General features: G+C 44.8%; 1 protein-coding gene across 7 annotated transcripts in view; it reads left to right on the plus strand.

The window, feature by feature from the left end:
* The window catches only part of Mtss1 (MTSS I-BAR domain containing 1), a 145,488-nt gene that overhangs the window by 114,486 nt on the left and 9,501 nt on the right, over positions 1-21,501 (plus strand). For 4 of the 7 annotated variants that reach the window (XM_042672883.1, XM_042672885.1, XM_042672886.1 and 1 more), the window contains exons 6-11: positions 1,636-1,710; positions 5,156-5,167; positions 15,591-15,748; positions 17,337-17,444; positions 18,575-18,672; positions 20,953-21,163. In XM_042672883.1, the coding sequence (XP_042528817.1) occupies positions 1,636-1,710; positions 5,156-5,167; positions 15,591-15,748; positions 17,337-17,444; positions 18,575-18,672; positions 20,953-21,163 (662 nt within the window). The remainder of the gene's footprint in view (positions 1-1,635; positions 1,711-5,155; positions 5,168-15,590; positions 15,749-17,336; positions 17,445-18,574; positions 18,673-20,952; positions 21,164-21,501) is intronic. The other 3 variants (XM_042672884.1, XM_042672887.1, XM_042672889.1) reach the window with 1 other exon arrangement.

A 21,501-nucleotide genomic window follows, 5' to 3' on the forward strand; every position in this document is an offset into this window, starting at 1 on the left:
TTATGCTTTGCTATGTAACTGGGATGACAGGTGTGCGCTATCATACGCACTTACTGGTTGAGAAGGAGTTTTGTAAACTTCTTTGTGGGCTGGCCTCCAACTGTGATCTCTTAAGCTCTACCTCCTATGTAAGCTAGGATTACATACACCTGAGACATCATGCCTGGCCCTGGATGTCTTTCTTTCTTTCTTTCTTTCTCTCTCTCTTTCTCTCTCTCTTTCTTTCTTTCTTTCTTTCTTTTTTCTTTCTTTCTTTCTTTCTTTCTTTCTTTCTTTCTTTCTTTCTTTCTTTCTTTCTTTCTTTCTTTCTTTCTTTCTTTCTTTCTTTCTTTCTTTCTTTCTTTCTTTCTTTCTCACAGCTAATATCCTTGTTGTTTAGTAGCATTGCAGTCACTTGAATTAATGTGAAATGAAACGGCAGGTTACAAAAGCAGACATTTACGCGTAAGGCATTTCAGGGTATTTTGAATGTTAGGATTCTAATGATACTGGCTTACCTTGAATCAGCTGATGGGAACCAGCCATTTTCATTATGCAAGGCATAATGCCTTATTAGTTATCAGGGATTTGACAGTGTAAGATGGTGCTGGGTGTCATCTGCAGAGGAAATAGTACTGCAATACACTTGCAAGTGACATTGTTTTGTGTTCCCTTTGCACAGGCCAATGAGACTGTAGGAAGTCTCGTTCCTTATTGAAGTCATTGTGAATTCCTTCTCTGAATGAGGTCTTAAGTACATTGCCTCGATGGCCTCTGTCTAGACAGGTCACAGGGGCCCAGAGTCTCAACATCCAGGCTTTGTGAGAAAGCACTTCCTCCATCTTTATGAAATCAGCTTTAACTTGGCGCAAGACCCCAGCGGCAGCCATGCAAGAGTACCCTCAGCGGGTACAGGGAGAAAGAGGAGCCCAGCAAATGGTGCTTCCTGCTAGGAGGAGGAGAGAGCTGTGTGCAGGACACAGAACGGGCCTCCTCAAGATGAGCCTGAGCTTGGTTGAAGAATTAGAAAATGGGATGCTTTAGTAGGAGGATGTGACTTTTGTTACATTGAATTTGAGGCGATGGGGAGGTGAGTTAGTCCGAGAGAAAGCCATACAGAGAGTCAGGGAAGACGGAGGAGTCCTCCGAAAAGAAGAGAAAGCCGCTGACAGTGGACCTCAGCCCTCCTCTGGGTGGACTTCTACACGGTGAAGGAGTCAAGAGTCAGAGCGAGTATGGTGGCAGTGGATACTGGGACATGGTGTGTGTTTTAAATAATGACATTTTCCCTCAAGGAGGCCTGGTAGGGAGAAACCATAGTTCATTTTGTTGGTGTGTGTGTGTGTGTGTGTGTGTGTGTGTGTGTGTGTGTGTGTGTGTGTGTGTGTGTGTGTGTGTGTGTGTGTGTGTGTGTGTGTGTGTGTATCTGACTGTCTTTCTGTCTGTCTGCCTGCCTGCCTGTCTGTCTGTCTGTCTGTCTATTAGCCTCTTCATTGTGAAATGTTGAGATTTTCATCATAGTGTATTTGGATATAGCTATTCGCTGCACATGTCAGAGTTTATGCTTCCAGGGATCAAGGTGGCGGCTGCTATGGAAAAATCATCTGTTGAATAACCAAAGCAATAAAAATTATTCAATATTCTATTTTCTCTTAGAATATAAGAAAGCTCGCCAAGAGATAAAAAAGAAGTCCTCAGATACGCTGAAACTGCAGAAGAAAGCCAAAAAAGGTAACTCCGAAAATTCTATTACTGATACTGTGACTGAAAGCAACGAACCCAGGCTGGGTGTGTCCATGGCAGAAAGTGTTGGATTCAGAGCCTGTTCGTGCAGGATGCCCTGGAGAACAGATACGGTCTCTCTGAGTTAAAGTTCTTGTGGTGCAGATGCATTGATTCCGAATTCTTGCTAAGTGGTACTTGACTGAACCTTCCCCAACCTCTGTCTTCACAATCTGACAGTTTCCATGCCTACTGTGCTTTGTAATGAAACCTATATATTTCTTACAAGCCTTAGGCAAGTACAAGGATGCCTTTATGCAAATGTTCTCTAGTAACTATCACAGAAATTATGTCATTTTTTTCTCCTCCATCATTCATAGCCTATAATCTCAGAAACCCTCAATTAAGTCTTGTGAGCGTGCTAGAAATGGCTGCTGTGGGAACTGCGCGCCTGTGCTGTTCAGGGGGATTTCACATGTGTTCACGTGCTGAGATAGAGCTCAGTTCACCTGGAAGGGAAACCACAATGTCCCTCCTCCTGCCTCTGCCCATTAATATCACCTAACCCACCTATACTCCTCCCACACAGATGGGAATTTGGAGAGAAAGCTACATCCACTTAACAGGCTCTCCTAGCACCTTACTGAGAGACCTAAAATGTAGGAACCCACTGTTGATCTGGAGCAGATGACATTCCTTCCAGATGATTCTTGGATGATGTTTAATGTTAATTTGGGCCAGCAACTTTATTAGGAAAAGATCACGAAGCCCTTCAACAAGCAGTTCTTATTTGGAATTAAAAGCAAATACTGGAGGGAGGGATGGAAAAGTGGAGGGTCTGGTGTAAGGGGAGGGGTGATGTAAGTTTTAACATTTAAAAAGTGTCTTTTTTCCCTCAGTTCTCACAGAGTCCATTTTAAGACAAAGGCAGGATTTGCACCTATAATCAGGTTTTCTTTCCCTCTTGAATCTAGCAGTTTCTTTTAGGGCTTATTTTTCTGATCTGGTCTATCTCAAATTTAAATTCTAACAAGGCCACCTGAGAGCTGGAGCCTGGTTAATAATAAGGTTTGTAGCCAGTAACATTTTAGGGTGTCGTTTGTGAATTTAAAATGGCTACCGTCTTCTATGAGGTCCTGTGAAGAACAGGTTGGTGCACTTCATTGACAGCTTGGCAGCTTTGAGTTAGGAGAGGTTAATGGGCTTGGAGAGGTAGCCTCAGGGAAAAATGTGTGGGCTAAGAAAAGCTTGGGGAATTTGCTGAAAAGGATGAGGTTAAAAAAGAAAAGTAGCCGTATTCTCTTAGCTCTTCTGTAATTCTTTTCCAGAGGCAAGAGAACCCCTTTATCTAATTGGACAGCTCTGATGACTTTGAATGGCAGAGTCCTCACCTGCCACTTGGAAGTCTTTAGAGCTGCGCAATTAGCAGAACGTTGACCCTCTGGGTGAGGCCTGATAGGTTGATCACAGTGTGCCATGAAAAGCAGTTTTGTGGGAGTCAGGCCTGCTTAGCATGGGCCCAGGCTGTCTGGGTGGTAGCAAACTGCTCTCGAGGCTGGATAGAAGACTGGACATTCAGGGTGCTGGGCTGTACTGCACATGAAATGGAGCTTGAGAACAATTGGCATTTGAGTTGTGCGGTTTCTTGGTTTCTAAAATGACTATTTCTTCCACCACAACCACATATGTATCCAGGGGCCTCAATTCCCATATCCTATCCTGCCTAGTGTGTTCTCTTGTCCCCTGGATCGGACAGCTCAGTTGCTTGTAGTGTTTTGGATAGCTTTCTAGTTACTTCAGGACAGCTAGAAAACTTTTTTTTTTTTTTTTTTTAATTATGTTACCTTTCCCTAAAATACCTAGGTGCATTCCCATCCCCCTCACTCTCCACGCCCTCTCTCCTCCCCCCCACCCCCCCACTCATATTTATATCTTATGGGAAATGAACATAGCATTCCAGAAGGGACCGGAGTCGCCACACTGAGCACACACGTGTAGGTGATCCCCCAGCAGACATGTTTTAAAGCAACTTGGGATATGCTATAACCTGGTTGGGTGAGTGTGCTGGCTGGGCTGGAGACAGGCAGTCCTCACGCTTAGGGAAGTTCTCCTCTGGGCCTGAGGTCCTTATCAACAGGTAGAGACAACAAAGCAGGAAGTGGGGAATGATCTCCGCTCGGGTGGTGTCACCTGAGTCCCCTTCCTGCCGCTGCCTCACGTTAGCTCATTGCTGGAAGTAAGAGAGGACCAGCTGGAAGTAAGAGAGACCAGAAATAAGAGACATTTTAAGTTGCTTACCTTCTTTGGTAACCTTTCTGTATGAAATCACTTAACTAACTTCTCTATTATTATTATTATTATTATCATCATCATCATCATCATCATCATTATTTGTTCATGCATGTTTGGTAAGTGATCAACCACTGAGCCACATACCCAGCCTCCTTATTATCCTCTTAAGTTTAAAACATGGTTGGGGTGGGGGGGCGAGGCTGGGACAGTGGCTCAGTGGTAGAGTACTTGCCTTGCATGCATGAGGCCCTGGGTTTGATTCCTCAGCACCAAATAAGCAGAAAAAGCTGGAAGTGGTGCTGTGGCTCAAGTGGCAGAGCACTAGCCTTGAGCTGAAGGGCTGAGGGACAGCGCCCAGGCCCAGAGTTCAGGCACCATGACTGGCAAAAAAAATAAAAAAAATAAAACACGGTTTGGGGATGTAGCCTTGTAGAAGGTAAGTTGCCTAATATGGGCAGGACCCTGGGTTCAATCCATAGTACCAAAAAATAATTATAATTAAAATTGTGATAAAGCCTTCTGTCTCAATATACAATTACTAGAACTGGGGCTTGAACTCATTCTTGTTCAGCATGCTTACTCATGGCTGGCACTCTACCACTTGGGCCATGTTTTTAGCCTGGCTTTTTTGCTGGTTAATTAGAGATGGAGTCTCATGAACTTTCCTGCTTTGAACCAGGATTCTCCATATCTGAGCTCCCTAAATAGCTAGGATTTATAGGCATGTGCCACCAGTACCCAACATTTTTTCCCCTCCATTTTTTTTGGTGTGTGTCACCTTAAGCTTTGTTCCCTAGGATTCTGTAGATATTTATGAAAAAAATCACACTTGAAAGGTTTTCTTGCCAAGGTATCTGAATTGGCCTTTTCTAGATATGTTCTAGGTATATTTTCTTTTTAAACAAACTCTCAGTCTTTAGGAGTGATAATAGTAATGAAGACAATTTTTGTTCAAGTGAGAAGGGAAGTATATTAGCCAGACAGGAAAGGGAAACTTGAATGTGCAGCTCCTGCTAGGTGTGGGTCTGATTGTCTGATAGGCTGTCCAATACGTGACCAAAAGGTAAGGCTGATGCTACTGGAATACCAGTTTGACTATATTGTTTTCCTTTTTGTGTCAATTATGTGTCCTGCACTTTCTCACCGTGCGCCTTCTTGACAGTGGATGCTCTGGGTAAGTCTACATCCCAAATCTCTGGTGGCTGGTCACAGTATGGCTCTTGTTGTGGGTTTACCCAAGTTTTCTTTCCGGTTCAGAACAATCAATTGTGCCTACTTAATTTCCTGTAGCTTTAAGAAAATTGCGTGTGTCTTTTAATAATTTCCTTTCTTGGATGTTTCACCAAAAGTGTTAGTACTACATTCTTCAATCTGTTGCATCTTTGTGATTCAGAATTAGACTCGTGGAAAGAAGAAATACCAATGAAATCAATACATTTATGCATATATACCTAAGTATGCATGAATGTATGGATCTACTAGATGCATACATGCGCATGCCTGTGCTGCACACACATCACACTAACTCCTCAGAATAATTTCTAAATGCTAATGACTCACACCTGTAATCTTAACCACTCAGGAGGCTAAGATTTGAGGATCACGGTTGGAAGCTAGCCTGGGTAGCCTCTTATCTCTAGTTAACCAGCAATAAGCTGGAGTGATGGTTTGGCTAAAGTGTTGTTAAAGCATCAGCACTGAACAAAAAGAAATCATAATAAAAAGTCAAGCTACAGCAAGAAGCTCTGAGTTCAAGCTTCAGAACTGGTGTACACATACAATTCCTAAGTCATATTTGGCTATATAAAGTTAAAAAATCTTTTTCTGTCTGCACAGGACCTTACAGTTCTTTCCAAAACCAAACATTCATTTTTTTTTTAAAGCCTCAGAAGTATTTCTTATTCCAGCAGAGTTTGTGAAATGTTTCATTTAAACGTATCAGATCTTTAAATTCACTGCTCATAATGATTCTCTGGGTGAATGTGGGCCCCCACTGTGGACGATCATGCCAATGAATTGCAAGCTGCTTTGGAGTCTGTGCTGTTCTCTGTGCCGGGAGGGAAGGTCTGTCTGAGTGTCCCTGTGACGCTCCTGCCTAAGTGTGCAGCCTGTCCTCTGAGCATTTTACTGGAATTGGATTCAGTCATCCGGGATGGCTGCTGTCTTGTCCTGGGGGACACAGTTCTGCCTCTACATCCCCTTGTGATGTCAAATCCCTTCCAATCCCTTCTTGGTGTTGTGATTATGAAACCACCTGAACAGTTTCTAGAAAACATTTTGGGGGAAAGGTAAGACACACCCACATTTTTGCTTACTGAGGTAACATCCATATCAGCTGAAAGTGGCTTTTATATTCACAATATTATGAAACCATCACCATTACCTAATTTTTATTACCCCCAATGACCCCCCTCATACCTACTCAATGTTCAGTTCCTATTCCATCCCATCCCCCCCCCCCCCCCCTACTGCTCTGTGTCTCGATTTGCCTCTTCTGGATGTGTTATATAAATCAACCACACAATATGGCACTTTGGAGGCTAGCTGCTTTATTCAAGTTTTATGAGGCCCTTTCTGAGATGCTGGCATGAGTTGGTCCATGGGATGAACAGAGCATCTTACTTATTTGAACTGAAGTCGGTAGGTAAATTTGGAATGAATGGAGAAATCACACAATCCTTTGGCATTGTATCTCCAGATTCTGCCTCATCTTTAGTAAGAGACACCCTTGAGAGACATTTCCTTTGGTTTAGTTCCTTGTGTTGATGAGAACAGGTTTCAGAGGCCGATCCACAGTGCTGTATCAGTAGCGGGAACATAAGGACACAAGGAAAGCCTGGTGATCTGAAGAGATTTGGCTTCAAAACAAATATAGAAATCTCCATTGTAAGGAGCTTTGATAATAGTTGCAATGTTCTTTAAGCTGGGGATGTGGCTTCCTGTGTACCAGGCTCTAGCACTCCCTAGCACCACCAAAAAAAAGGAGGTAAGAAGAGAAAGGTGTGGTTTAGAAAGTGGGAATATATATGATGCATGTATGTATGCATATATAGAAGGAGAGAGGGAGGGGGGGAAGGAGAGTGGGAAAGAAATGATAGACAATGAATTCTTCTTTAGACCAAATAGCTCTATTAGCCTTAAACCTCAGCATCCTGTTGTAAATTCCACAATGAAAGGAATTTACAACTCCTTGAAGGTATGTTTGCCTGGGAGGACATAACCTATTTCCTTCAGGGACTTGGGCTCCCTGAAATCTGGGGTTTAATCTGGGCTTCTCAGGTCTGTAATGAACATCAGCAAAAGGCATAGCTTGGGGTTCAGAGGTGGGCACACAGGATACTCGTATAGTTGCCGGTGAAGGGTCAACATGTCCCAGAGGGGTTCTCATGGGCAGCATGGCTTATGCTCCAGGGACAGACTTGAGGCAGGTTTCCGTTTCACCCAGGTGGAACACCCTCCAAGCTACTAAGCTGTCCTGGACCTTGCCTCCACCCACCTGCCTCCAGGATGGCCCCATCACAGGGCCTCATGTGCAGTCAGACCCCAAACTGGATCATGCAACTCATCCCAACTTACTGTATCATCCTTGCTATCTGGGAAAAGGCCCATATATACTGACCGTGTTCCTGCCAGCTGTGGTTTAAGCATCCCTGGCTATGTCCAGTGCGTGCAGTCACGTGTGTACAAACACACACACACACACACACACACATATCCACACAGCATTTCACTCATGCTTACAAAACCCACTGACACAATGCACAGTGACCCTAAAGCCTGCAGTCCAGTGCGCCCTTTGCCCTGCCTTGTGTCTGAGTCCCCTCCAGGCCCCGCTCCTGTGATTATTGAAGAGGGCTGGTGTAGGGCACCCTCTTCCCACAAGATGTCAGAGGGGAGGGGAAGGTCTGACTGTGGCCAGAGGCTGAAGGCAGATGAGGAAATACCAACAGCTGGCAGACCCTCCAACATGGCAGAAGCCAACTAGTAGGATTTTCCCTCTCAGATCAAGGGTGACCATCAGGAGCCCAGGGAGCTCCTGCATGGCGCTGCTGCATTTAGGATGAAAACAGTTGTCAGAGGTGGCAGTGCTCAAGCCAAGCAGACTCCCCTGGAAGCCTGCAACTGTGAAGCCTCTCCCTTTGCAGAGCTCCTCTCTGCCATCCTGGCCGCTTGAGTACCTTGTATGTGACTTGGGGACAAAGTTTTCCCTGTACTCAGCAACTGGGACTTGCATCTGGCTGTGTTCAGAGGCCACACTTTACAGTGTGGAGTCACAGCAGGAGCTGAGTGCTTTTCTCAGCATTCATTTTGACCAAACATAAAACAGGAAAGAATCACAAAGGACAACTTGCTTGGACCACTGATTTCTTTCATGGTGTGGGCCCAAATATGTATTTTTAAAAATTAGTTCACACCATTCTCACATCTTATAGATAAAAAAACTATATGGACAAAGAGCTATGGGGGGTGGGTGGGGCAGCTAGGAAGGAAGGGACTGGTTTTCCAGGGAAGGTGAAGTTTCCTGGAAGAAGGAAGTGCCTAGCAGACTCTAGAAAGTTGAATTAGGAAGAGGAAGGCACCCGCTGGTGGCCCTCACCTGTGATCTGAGCAACTTAGGAGACTGAGATCCAGAGGATTATCATTCAGAGCCAGCCAGCAGGGAAGTTTGAAACACTCTATGCAACAAACAGCAAGAATCCTTTGATATCAACTAGGTGGTATTCGTATTCATATCTCATAGGTAAAGGGATACTAAGGTACAGTACTGAACGAATAATAGAAATTGTTTGTCTGCAAAGCATGCCATTTGAGCACATCTTTCTTTTGATTTGTGGTGGTTGTTTTTGCCCCCTTTGGAGAATCAGTCAAACCTGCCAAAGGGTATTAAGAGTAGATGACTTGGATAAGGATAAGAAGATAGCACCTTTCTGATGGGAAAAGAGAGTTACTAGTCAAAATTGAATCTCCAGTGTCACATTTCATGTCCACTTCAACATTTACACGGTGTAGCTCAGTATTTCTATCCCGTGTCAGTGTTTATATCGTACATTTCACTCAGTTTTGAATGGCATCAGTTGTTTGATGTACTGTTAGTTTCTGGACCACGAAAAGAAGATAAAAGATAATTACTCATTAAACTCTTAACACACCATTTTTTGGCCAGCCACATTCTGATTTGTGAGGAGTAGAAATCTGAACAAATAGAATGAAATAGAGCGTTTGTATGTGTTTGAGGGCAAATGGGAATCACTGAAAAGATTCTGATCACTTTTTCCAGTGTCTGTCCCAAAGAAATGCCTTCTGATTTTTTTGCTAGCCCCTGGCAGCAGTTTTGGCTCCAGGCAGGCCAGAGGTGCTTTTTCCTATCTGCTTCTGGCACAGCCATGAAACTCACAGTGTGGGCTGCAGAGTGGAGGCTGGACAGTTCCTGATGATGTTAATTACCCTAGATCAGCTTTTTGATTGGGCTCTTATCAGAAGACCAGGGATGATGAGCTTCTGCCATCTTGCATTTGTTTGCTGTGATTAGCCAATATAAATATGGGCTTCTGGTGGAGAAAAGATCTAAGGTTGGGTTCTACTTGAGCCTAGTAAGTGGCTCAGTTGGCCGTTGTGGTCCTGTGCAGGATACATGGTCTGTGTCAGTCTTATTTCCCAACACTGGAAAAAGGTAATTAATGCCTGCCTTGAATGTTTATGCAGATTTAGGGATATCTAGTGTAGACGTTGGGAAGTTGATATGGAACGTTTACTGCAGAAAACATTGTCAATTCTCCTTAACTGAAATATATATTCCAAACTTCCAGGGTGTTGATTTGTCCCCTGACACTTTGCCTATTGCTAACACTTTGTCTAAGTGTGGTTTCTATAGAGAACCGTCATTTATTTCCTGGTCTATAAGGGCCTCCTGGCTGCTGATTGAGAGTTTCCCATTGTGAGGACAATCTCATGTAGAAACTGGGGTAGGGGAGGGAGAGGTGGGTTTCCCAAGAATGACTTGGATTTTACCAGCAGGTAAAAACCAATTCTTTGCTTAGGAATTTTGCTTGCAAAGTCCATCTAAGGCATCTAAGCCCTCTTTCCTTTGTCTGGCTGCTTGGCAGTTCTGGAAATTGCTGGTCCCAACGTGTTAGGCCATTTTAGAGCATGATGATCGAGCCCAGTGAGCCAGCTCTGCTTGAGTTATTCCATTAGTGCCCCGTTCGTTCACAGATATTTGAGGACCTGCTGTCTCCCAGAAAAGCGTGCTGAGTGAGGAGATACAGAACCTGCCTGGTTCTGCCCTCCTGGAACTTTGTTCTCCCCTTCGGGGATTTTCCAATTTAATTGGAATTAAGGAGGCCAAAGTGACCTTGAGCAAATCACTGGGGGAAAATAGATGAAATGGCAGCTAAGGTCAAGTAAGGGTCCCGGTCAGGGAAGGGAGCTCTAGGACATCCCTCCAACCTGGAGGATGAACAGAGACCTGCAGGATGAGCAGGCAGGCTCCAGGCAGGTGCCTACCTGGGAATCAAGGACCCTGTTCATGAAGATAGGACAGCTTCAGCCCTGGAGGAAGAAAGGGAGACAATGGCTCAGAAGGCTGAGGTTGGGAGTGGACCAGCAGGGAAGCATATCACTGTGCAAGGTGGGCCCTGTGAAGTTAGAGCAATGAGCTTTTCCTGAGAGCGGTGGGAGCTACTGAAGAAGAGTGCTCATATTTGATTGTTGGAAGTATTTTGGTGAAATGGAGATGTGGTTTAAGTTCTTGAGCACCAGCTTTGAGCAGAAAAAGCCACGTGGGAGCAAGTACCCTGAGTTAAAACCCCAGGACCTGTGCGCACGCACGCACACACACACACACACACACACACACACACACACACACACACACACACACACACACACACACACACACACACACACACACCCAGGACCTGTGTGTACACACACACACAAAGGAAGGAAGGAAGAGAGAGTGAGAATGAGACAGAAAAGGAAGGAAAGAAGGTAGGAAGGTAGGTAGGTTGGTTGGTTACTTTGGGGCTGCTCTGGGAAAGCTAGTCCAAGATAGTTGGATTGACACTTTAAGATTGTCAGTCCAACTCTATGGTAGATGTTAAGCAAAGACATGAGACCTGGTGGCCTGCTCCACAGGGAAGGTAGAAAGGTGAAACCAGGGGAGTGTGTGTATGTTTGGGGGCGGGGGGAAGCAGGTGGATGACAAGAATGGCCAGGACTGCTTGAGGAGCATGAATGTTCAGGTCTAATACTGCTTACAGGAGGGAAATGAATAGGCCTTTACGAGTCAGACTTCCTTGCCTTCAGGTTCCAAATCTGCAGATCCAACTAAACACAGATCATATATATATATATTTGAGCCAGAGGCTGGTGGCTCATGCCTGTAATCCCAGCTATTCAGGAGGCTGAGCTCTGATTGTGGTTTGAATAGGAAAGTCTGTGAAACTTGCATTTCCAGTTACCCACAAGCAATGCAGAAGTGGAGCTGTGGCTCAAAGTGTTAGAGTGTTAACCTTGAGCAAAAAAGCTCAAGAATAGCTCCTGGGTCCTAAATTTAAGTCCCATTGTCAGGAAACAAGAATTTTGTTCATCTATTCTGAGCCTTGGTAAATCTTTTTTCTTGTCAGTATTCCCTAAGCAATATAGTATAAGAATGATTTATGTAGTATTAGTTATCATGTTAGTTATTATAAATAATTTAAAGTATATGAGAGGATGTGTGTTGGTTATATTCAAGCTTGACATTTTATAGAAGGAACTTGTGGGTATTTATGGAGGCTTTAGAACCAATCCTCTGGAAATACTGAGAGGCAACACTTTTTAAAAATAAAAATACGTATTTTAAAAATTACCCTTGCTGGGCACCGGTGGCTCGTGCCTGTAATCCTAACTACTCAGGAGGCTAAGATCTGAGGATCACGGTTCAAAGGCAGCCCAAGCAAGAAAGTCCATGGGACTCTTATCTCCAATAAACCACCAGAAACCTGGAAGTGGTGCTGTGGCTCAAGTGGTAGAATTCTCATCTTGAGCTGAAGAGCTGAGGGACAGCGCCCAGGCCCAGAGTTCAAGACACCCCCCCCCCCCCCCCCCCCCGCCACACATCCTTTAATTGTTCAAGAGTTACCATTCAACAAATTGACTTCTAAGTACAGTGCATCTTGATGAATGTCACTCTTTAGAGAGACAATTCTTATTAAACTAGGACCAATACGGTTGGGGATTTGTGGTCCCCAAACATGGCAACATCTTTAAAACAATAATACATATAATTAGGACAGAAAATAATTTCTTCTGAAGTTGTTTTTTTAATAAATATAATTATATGTTGTGTGAATGAGTTTAAGAAATAATCATTGTGTTTTTAGATTAGATTCTTCAATGGGAATATTCTCACTAGAACCAGAATTAGAGCACTCTTTACAGATTATATGTATTTTTGGATACTACGGTTTGAAGTTCTTTAATTATAACATAATGCATCTTTGAAATAACTGCTATAATCATAGACTAATATAGCTCTATACTTAGCAAATTAGATAACACATTCACTTTGATTTCCTATGTAGATACATCTTTAATGTAGATATATTATTTATTCTTATTTATTTAGATAGGATCTCACTATGTAGCCCAGCCTGGTCTAGAACTCAAGAGCCTCCAACTTCAGCCTCCCAAGTGCTGAGATTATACATGTGTATCTGCTGCACCTGACACAAAACTCTTGGTTAATTACAAGTTGACAGATGTCTGTAACTTGTGAAAGAGATACAAAACTTTCCCATTGCTTATGGCTATCCTCTTATAAAATGAATATTCAAGCATATTCAAACATTATGTGTTTAAATCTGTCTCTCCCTGCTTCCCTCTGTGCTCCTTTACTGAAGCAAATAACTTCTGAAGCCAGGTATGGTGATACATGACTGCAATCCCAGAATTTAGGAAGGTGAGGCAAGAGGAACTTGTAGCCAGTTTAGACTACAGTGACTTAATGCCTGCTTGAACTAGGAGGCCTTGTCTCAAAAACAAAAGAAAGTACAAATCTATCTATCTATCTATCTATCTATCTATCTATCTATCTATCTATCTATCTATCTATCTATCTATCTCTGTCTGTCTGTCTGTCTGTCTGTCTGTCTGTCTGTCTGTCTGTCTGTCCTGGTTTGATTTGTAGCTCTTCCTAATTTGCTGTTAAGACAGAACAGAAGAGGCTGAACCTGAGCCCTGGGGCCTCAGCCAGTGAGGCCACATCCAGTGTAATTGGCCACAGTTTTACAGATTGCAAATAAAGAGTGACTATTTTACAGCATTCTGAACTTTGTAACCATTGCGATTGTTTTGGATATTTTCAGTTCAGGTGGGTTCTATTGCACAGCCATCATTTAAAAATAGATGAAGAAAAAATCCTCAATTTTCATATGCCTGGTGATGGCCTAGCCTTCCCTGTGTAGGCTTGGGTTACACAGGTGGGTGACATTTCACAAGAGTGCTTGCCTCCTGGGAAATGCTGGGAGAGAATCCAAGAGTGTGTTTTCAAGGTTTCTGTCCACTAAAAACATTAAAGCCAGTGGTTCTGGTGGCCCAGTTAATGTATAGGAATGATTTCCCCCAAGTCCTTTACAAAGAAGTTGAAGAAAAATGATGGAGGATCATGTGGGGTGTGTGTCAGGGGTGGGGGGAGTCTCTGGGTGCTGAGTGAACTGCCTCAACACAGGCAGAAACTTTGCCAGTAGATTTCTTACATAACTGTTTGGTGAAATTCGTTGGTGGTTAGGTATCAAGCCTGAAATCTTCCTTACTTAGTCTGAGTGTGGGGAGGGGGAGGGTGGGCCAGATTGAAGGACTGAAGTTTCAGGTTGGCATGGACAAAGATATTTGTAAGACTCCATGTCAGCCATTATCTCGTGCATACCTGTCATTCCTGTGAGGAGTGGGAGTGTGAACAGTAGGATTGCAGTCTGAGCCAGTCTAGGCTTAAAACAAGACCCTATCTCACACAAGCTGGGCACTGTTGGCTCAGGCCTGTAATCCTACCTAAGAAGGAGGGGTTGTGGTTCAAAGCCATTCTGGGCAGGAATGTGTGAGACTCTTATCTCTAATAAACATCTGGAGCTGTTGCTCAAGTGGTACACAGAGTGCTAGCCTTAAGCAAAATAGGATAGTGCCCAGGCCCTGAGTTCAAGCCTCTGGTTCTCACACACACACACACACACACACACACACACACACACACACACACACACACACACACACACACACACACACACACACACACACACACACACACACACACACACACACACACACACACACACACACACACACGACAGGGATGGAAGAGTGCTTAAGTGATAGAGCACTTGCCTTGGAATCAGGAAGGCCCAAGTTAAATCGCTTATACTGACAGAAAAAAATTCTTCTATGGCATTAGATACTATATATTATTTAGAATTACATCATACGTTTACCATTCACCTGGAATAGGGAGACTTGTGTAACATACAACGTTGCACATACTATATTTACTGGCTAACACAGTGTATTTTAGACATTATTATACAGATGTTTCTCAAGCACAGCATTGTTATGGAAGCTATTCAGGGAAAGGTGAAAACACTATCCTGAAGGAGTTTAGAAACTTTCTCTAGCTCCCTTCAGAGGGAGCCAAGCATAGAAGCTCAAGAGGGGACCCTGCCCCCGAGTTGTACCCCTACAGATGAGCTTTGCTGTAACTACTCCCTTAGACACAGTGCCTATTCACCCATGTTTATTTTCAAGTGCAACACACTTTTGCAAAGGAACAAATAAGCTTGGTCTTAGTCACCACACTTTACTCTGTCATGCACATGGCTGTGTTCTAATAAAACTTTCTTTACACAGACAACTTGCTCCTCATGTCCCAGCATTGTTAGAAAGGTTAACATCCTGTCTGAAACTCTAGAAATGGTCATCTCTGTATAACTAGGGTCTGTAGACATGGCCAGGTGGGTAAACAATAAGCTTGATGTACTTTCCACCATTGTTTTGTCACCAGTGGAGACCTGACTATAAGTCTTTTGTCACAAGGCTTGTTCTATGGAAGAGTACTTGAGATAGTTTAGTGAACTTCCAAGGATTTTCAGAGCCCACAGAGGCAAGGATATCTCACCTTTGTTTTCAGGGATAGAACCTTCTCCAACCAAGGCTCCTTCATTGAGGTTGACCAGCAAAGCCAACTTGTGTTCATTTTTGGAAACATCCACAGGATCCCACCTTGTTCCTCCATCCTTGGTCTCTTCAGGAGGTTGTAAAGGAAATAGCAGCACTGGCTGTGTGTCCCAAGGCTGGGTTGGCAGAAGGCTGTGTGGACATAAGAGGCGATGAGTCAGAGAGCGGCCCCAGGAGAGTCCTCTTGTCATGAATAAACTACAAAAATGTACCGTTTAAGTGTTGGAAACTGGATCCGTATTCTGATCCTAGGGAAATGGGCACTTTGAATCTTTTGGGATAATTTTTACAATCCTGGAAAATGATCCAACAAGGCCCCCAGAGAGGACGAGTGATTATTCCAGAAACAGATATTTCAGCACACCCCCCTTGTGGCTTTGTTTCATCTGCAGGGAGAGGGGACATCCAGCCTCAGTTGGACAGTGCTCTCCAAGACGTCAATGATAAATATCTCCTGTTGGAAGAGACAGAAAAGCAGGCTGTCCGCAAGGCACTGATTGAAGAGCGAGGTCGGTTCTGCACCTTCATCTCCATGCTGCGGCCAGTGATAGTAAGTGGATGCAGAGCTCCAGAAACGTGAACTTCTGTGCAGAGGGGGCAGGACTTCCATCTTCCATGTGTGTAGCTATCACTGAGGCATTGAGAGTCTGTGGTGTCAGAATGGTGCTGGAGGAGTTGCATCTGTAGAACATCGCTTGCCTGCAAGGTGCTGATGTCAGGCAGAAGCGTGCATTCCTGTTCACTGGTCTCAGCCCCAGATACAGCTATTGACTTGTATAAACAACCGAGTCAAGAAGACCTAGCAAAGTGCTTAAAACTTACCTCCAGGTGATTTTTTTTTGAGACTTCCAGGCTAAGTAAAACAATTAGAAGAGCCTCACTGAATCAATTCAGACTTATTTTTTTTTCAAGTTTTAAAAAGTATCTTTAGTCGTATCGAATTTAGTTTTTAAGTAAGTTGTACACATGCTGCAATGGAAAACTTGTGTAGCTGGCATTTTTGGAGCAATGATCAAGTTGCTGGCCTGCATTTCCCAGCCCTGGCAAAAATCTCTAAATGTGAGTTGCCCCCCCCCCACCCCCGAATGTAAAAGTTTTCTCTGGACCATTCTTGCCTAGCCACGGTCGCAGCTGGGCACTTTGGGAAGGTGACCAAAAAGAAGGTGACCAAAATGTTTCCATTCTTCTGTTAAGATTGTGGGGTGTGGGGAACTAAAAAACAAAATGGGGCAGAGGACAGTTAACGTCTATTGGACACACATGTACTGTCACAAACATTTTGACCCAAATAGCCCCAGATCATATTAGGCATTGACTCTTAGGCCTGTGGAAGGGGCTGTGCGATGTGATGCTATGAGACAGCCCGTGTTGAGGGCCTGATCCCAGCTCATCTGGAAGTCTGGCACTTCCGTGAGGACCCCAGGCTCCTTCCCTGTCACGTCACTCTGGTGATGACTGAATTTTTTTATTTTTGTTATTTTCCCCCCACTAGTACTAGGGCTTGAATTCAGAGCCTGTGTGTTCTCTTTTAGCTTTTTCATTCAGAGCTGGTATTCTAGCCCAGGCACCGGTGGCTGTAATCCTAGTTACTCAGGAGGCTGAGTTGTGAGGCTCACAGTTTGAAGCCAGCCCAGGCAGTCCATCAGACTCTTATCTCCAACTAAATGACAGAAAAAACTAGAAGTGGCTCTGTGTCTCAAGGGTAGAGTACTAGTCTTAAGCAAAAAGAGCTCAGGCCCAGTGTTCAGGCCCAGGCCAGAGTTCAAGGCCCAGGACCAAGAAAAAAAAGCTGGCACTTGACAACTTGAACCACAACTCCATTTCTGGCTTTTTGGTGATTAATTGGAGTTTGCAAGTGTTGCAGGTTTTTCTTTCTAGGCTGGCTTTGGACCATGATCCTCATCCTCACATCTCAGCCTCCTGAGTAGCTAGGATTAAAGGTGTGAGCCACAGTGCCCAGCTTCTTTTTCCTTTGTATTTCAGTGGACCTTCAGCAGATTTCCTCCCCCCCTCCCTCCCCACACTTCCAAAGGTGGACATGTTGTGCAGTTACCAGTGACCCTAAGTAAAGTGGTTGGAATATGACAAGGAAGTGAGAATCACTCATAACAATAATGTCATCAATTACTTTCCTTAAGGAAGAAGAAATCTCAATGCTAGGGGAAATCACCCACCTGCAGACCATATCAGAAGATCTAAAGAGCCTGACCATGGACCCTCACAAACTGCCCTCTTCCAGTGAACAGGTAAGAGGTGTGGAGCGAGCACTCGGAACCAAATCAAAGAGATGAAATTTCAAGGCTCTGAGTATTCTCTGTGGCACCTGTCACATCTTAACTCCTATCTATTTCAAGGTGACCTTGACATTATAATATATGGTAATCATAACCAGTCATTTATACAACACCTAGGTTGTGTGTCAGGCCCCGTTCTGAGCTCTCCACATAGACTTCCATTACCCCAGTTCATCTTCGTTAATATTTCTTTCTTTCTTTATTTAGTGTGACATTAGTTCTGTATCTGGTTGGAAGAGACATGTTTGAGAAAATCACAGGCTGGCTTCAGCCTTTTGTATACAATGCCTTTTTCTTTTTAGACAGCCCAGAAGATAAGTTTTGAAGTGGTGTGTTCTATGAAATTGCTTCTTGAAGAGCAGAGTGTGCATTCACTCAATAAGTAGACTCTGGTGGAGCTCCTCTTCTGTGAAGGAGAGGTGGACCTTACAGCTTATACTCAAGTGGCTCTTTGTCCAGCACAGGGTACAGGCGCAAAAACAATTTGTGGAAAAAACTGACTTGATCCAGTCAGGTTGTCAGGTTTCTAACCCTGGCCAAATAGGGCAGAAGTAACCATTGAACATCAAGTGTTTTTGAGTGCAAGTTTAAGGAGTCCATAAACCATTACTGCCTTTATGATATTACAAGGTGAAAATCCTGCAAAAATCCTGCAAAATCCTACAAATAGGTCCTGTGAGTAGTTACTTGGACATTATAATTCATTCTCCTATAGAAGTGGAGGTGTGGCTCAAGTGGTAGAGCTCCAGCCCTGAATAGGAAATCCAAACAAGAAGATGAGGTCCTAAGTTTTAACCCCATGACCAGCACACAGAAAATATATTCATATTCTCCATCCCTCCCCCTGTCTCTCCCTCCCCTCTGTCTCCCCACTGATGTTTTATGGTTTTTCTTTTCCCTCTCTTCCCTCTATTAATTACTTTTGCTGGTCCCACAGAAAGGATTTCAAGGATGGATTGGGTAGTATGGGTTTCTCAATTTAAAAGAAGTAGCATTTTCTTCTGATTTTTACCCCACGAGGGCAGCTTTGGATGTCCAGGTAGCTGTGGAGATTGCTTACCCAGCTGGCTCTGTCCCCTCAGGTGATTCTGGACTTGAAAGGCTCTGATTACAGTTGGTCCTATCAGACACCACCTTCTTCCCCCAGTACTACAATGTCCAGAAAATCAAGCGTCTGCAGGTAGGTGAAGCCAGTGTGTGCTCTTGCTATCGGGGCCAGGTTATTTTTCTTTGTCCTAAATGTGAGCAGTGAAATCTGTCTTTCTCTCTGAGAAGGACGTGTTGCAAACAAGAAGTGACCAGGAGACCCACTGAAAGAATACCTGTGGTTTGGGTCTCATTCTGCAGTATCCAGAACCAGGTGGCCATCACTTGCAGGAATTTTCCAGTCTTGTAACACTACATTTGATGTTCCTATTTGGCAGTTTAAAAATGATAAGAATTAAAGAAGGTAGACCAAAGTTGATTTTTTTCCTTTATATGAGCGCGCGCGCGCGTGTGTGTGTGTGTGTGTGTGTGTGTGTGTGTGTGTGTGTGTGTGTGTGTGTGTGTGTGTGTGTTTTGCAAGGAATCAAACCCAAGGCCTATACATCTTTGACAAGTACTGCACAACTGACTTACACTCCTAAATCAAGGTTGACTCTTAAGTAAGTCGATTTTACTCTTGTCTGAGCAAATGCAAAGAAATAACAATGGTTGTATGCCCTCCTTTCTCCTAGTATTGTTATCTCAAAGTTTTGTAAACTAAATGGAGGGCTTTTCTGCTAACTAGTCCTGTTACCTGTGGGTACAGAAGCCTTTTAGAATAGGCCGGCCACCTGCAAGACCCTTATTAGCTAGTGGTTTTATTAGGTGGCTGTTCTTGACTTGCTGACCAGGAAAGTATATTCTCTTCTTGAATGATGGAAACAAATCCATATTTCACTTATCTTTTCTGGTGTAGGACACCTGTTTTTCATATCTTACTTGACTTTTCAAAGCCAAATGAAAGTCCACTTCCTGTGAATCAGCACTGGGAGGAAGGAGCTGGTTGCTGTGCTCAGTCCGTGTGTGGATCGGCCTCTGATATCCCAGTGTGTTTCATTTCACTCGCAAGCATGCTCAGTAAACTCATGGCAGCACTGTACCTGTGCTTGCCCAAACAATGCCTTGGAGTCGTCTCATCTCTCATGGGCTCTGTGCGTTTCTGAAGAAAGACAGAGGCAGAGCTTCATTCTGAGATTGTTTTCTTAATAGCCAAGGAAAGTGTGTCTCCTGAGTGTGAAACACGTCGCATGGTATTTTTCCTTCCTCTTAGTCTTAGTGGGAATAGAAATCAGGGTGCACACTGACATGAGCTGGCTTGTTTAGCAGGCCCCTGAAGTCATAGTATTTACCCCCACAGCAGTGGTTCCCTCCATATTCTCCTGTGTGTGTGTGAACAACCTTCCCTGTGGTCTGGACCGTGCTCCACGACCTCATTAGCTACAAAATAGGGTCTCTTGCAGGGCTGAGAGCCGAAAACTACACACTTCCAAATCCAGCTTCCACAGACCTGGTTTGTTTAAATCACTTGAGTCATTACGCAGAACACATAGCATGCTTCTGACAACGGCTGGTGGGATGCAGGCAGAATGCTCACCCGCAGGGAGTGTGCGTGTCACCTTTGCCATTTTATCTCTGAGGCAAAGGGCTTAGCATTGATTACCTTTCCTTACTGAAGGCTGCCTGCCTCTTACCAGCTGTGCCGTTAGGCTGGAACCATTGATACTTTAACAGAGCGGTATCTGGGATCAGGGTAAAGCCATAATGAAGCATCGTGGTGGTCAAGGCACAAGGCATTTGGAAGCAATGAACCAAGTTGATGGGCTGATATTCTTTACCAAGGTCTTACCCAGGCTAGGCTAGAACAAACAGCCTTATCTCAGGGAGTCCATAAGTACTGATTGGCTGTGTTCAGTTGGTCTTCTGCATCCACATGGTCCCTCTGGGGACATTGGCTGAAGTCTTAGTAGGTGCTGCTCCAGGGTGAGGCTTTCTGCAGGCAGATGAGATGCGGTTAGCCCCGCCTCTGCTGCCACAGATGCCAGGCTCCCAGCTTCCTAGTGGGCCACGTGGCAAGGGTGGGGACCAGTGACTTTTTTGAATCATCAGCTTCCGTCCTGAAGACGGTTAATTTGAACATCCCAAGACCTGGTCTCCCATTGCTTACCTGAAAATGTTTCACTGACCATCGTAAGGATTTGCTGTTTTGCAAACAGTCTAGTCTGGTGTTTGTGCTGCTTCTCCAGGGCAGAGAGCTGATGACACGATGTGATGTGCTTTCCGCACTCTGCTCCTTGCTGACCATCCCCTCTTCCTTTCCACTACTCCCTCCCCTCCCCTCCTCTCCCTTCCTCTCCTCTCCCTTCCTCTCCCTTCCTCTCCCTTCCTCTCTCCTCCCCCCCTCCATGCCTGCCACCCTGCGCTTGCCCCCCCACAGCAGCCTGAACAGTGTCAACAGCAGCGACTCCCGATCCAGCGGCTCCCACTCGCATTCGCCCAGCTCACACTACCGCTACCGCAGCTCCAACCTGGCCCAGCAGGCGCCCGTGCGGCTGTCCAGCGTCTCCTCGCACGACTCAGGATTCATCTCCCAGGATGCCTTCCAGTCCAAGTCGCCCTCCCCTATGCCACCCGAGGCCACCAACCAGGTACGGGTGCCCTGACGTCCCTCAGTGCAGGGCCCGGACGTGTCACCCCCCTGGGCTCTCACTCCGGACACCTCTGGCTTAACCTTCATCTTCGGAGGTGTTCCTCAGGGGGAGGGATAGCTGGGCATTGATCCAAACCATGGTGGGACTGCGTTTGGGGGAGTTTTCGCACAGAAGTCGACTGTCTGGAGGAGGGCCGGAGGCCGTCCGTCTGGCGGGATGTGGTGATAAGGCGCCCCTGCTGCCCTGCACTCAGGTTCTCCTTGAATGGCTGAGATCCCGTCCCTGAAGCCCAACTCAGCACCCTTTCCCAACACCCGCACGTCCCTGTCAGGGAG

This window comes from Dipodomys spectabilis, unplaced genomic scaffold (genome assembly GCF_019054845.1).
Source record: "Dipodomys spectabilis isolate Male_0828 unplaced genomic scaffold, ASM1905484v1 ptg000783l, whole genome shotgun sequence".
Taxonomy (NCBI): Eukaryota; Metazoa; Chordata; class Mammalia; order Rodentia; family Heteromyidae; genus Dipodomys; species Dipodomys spectabilis.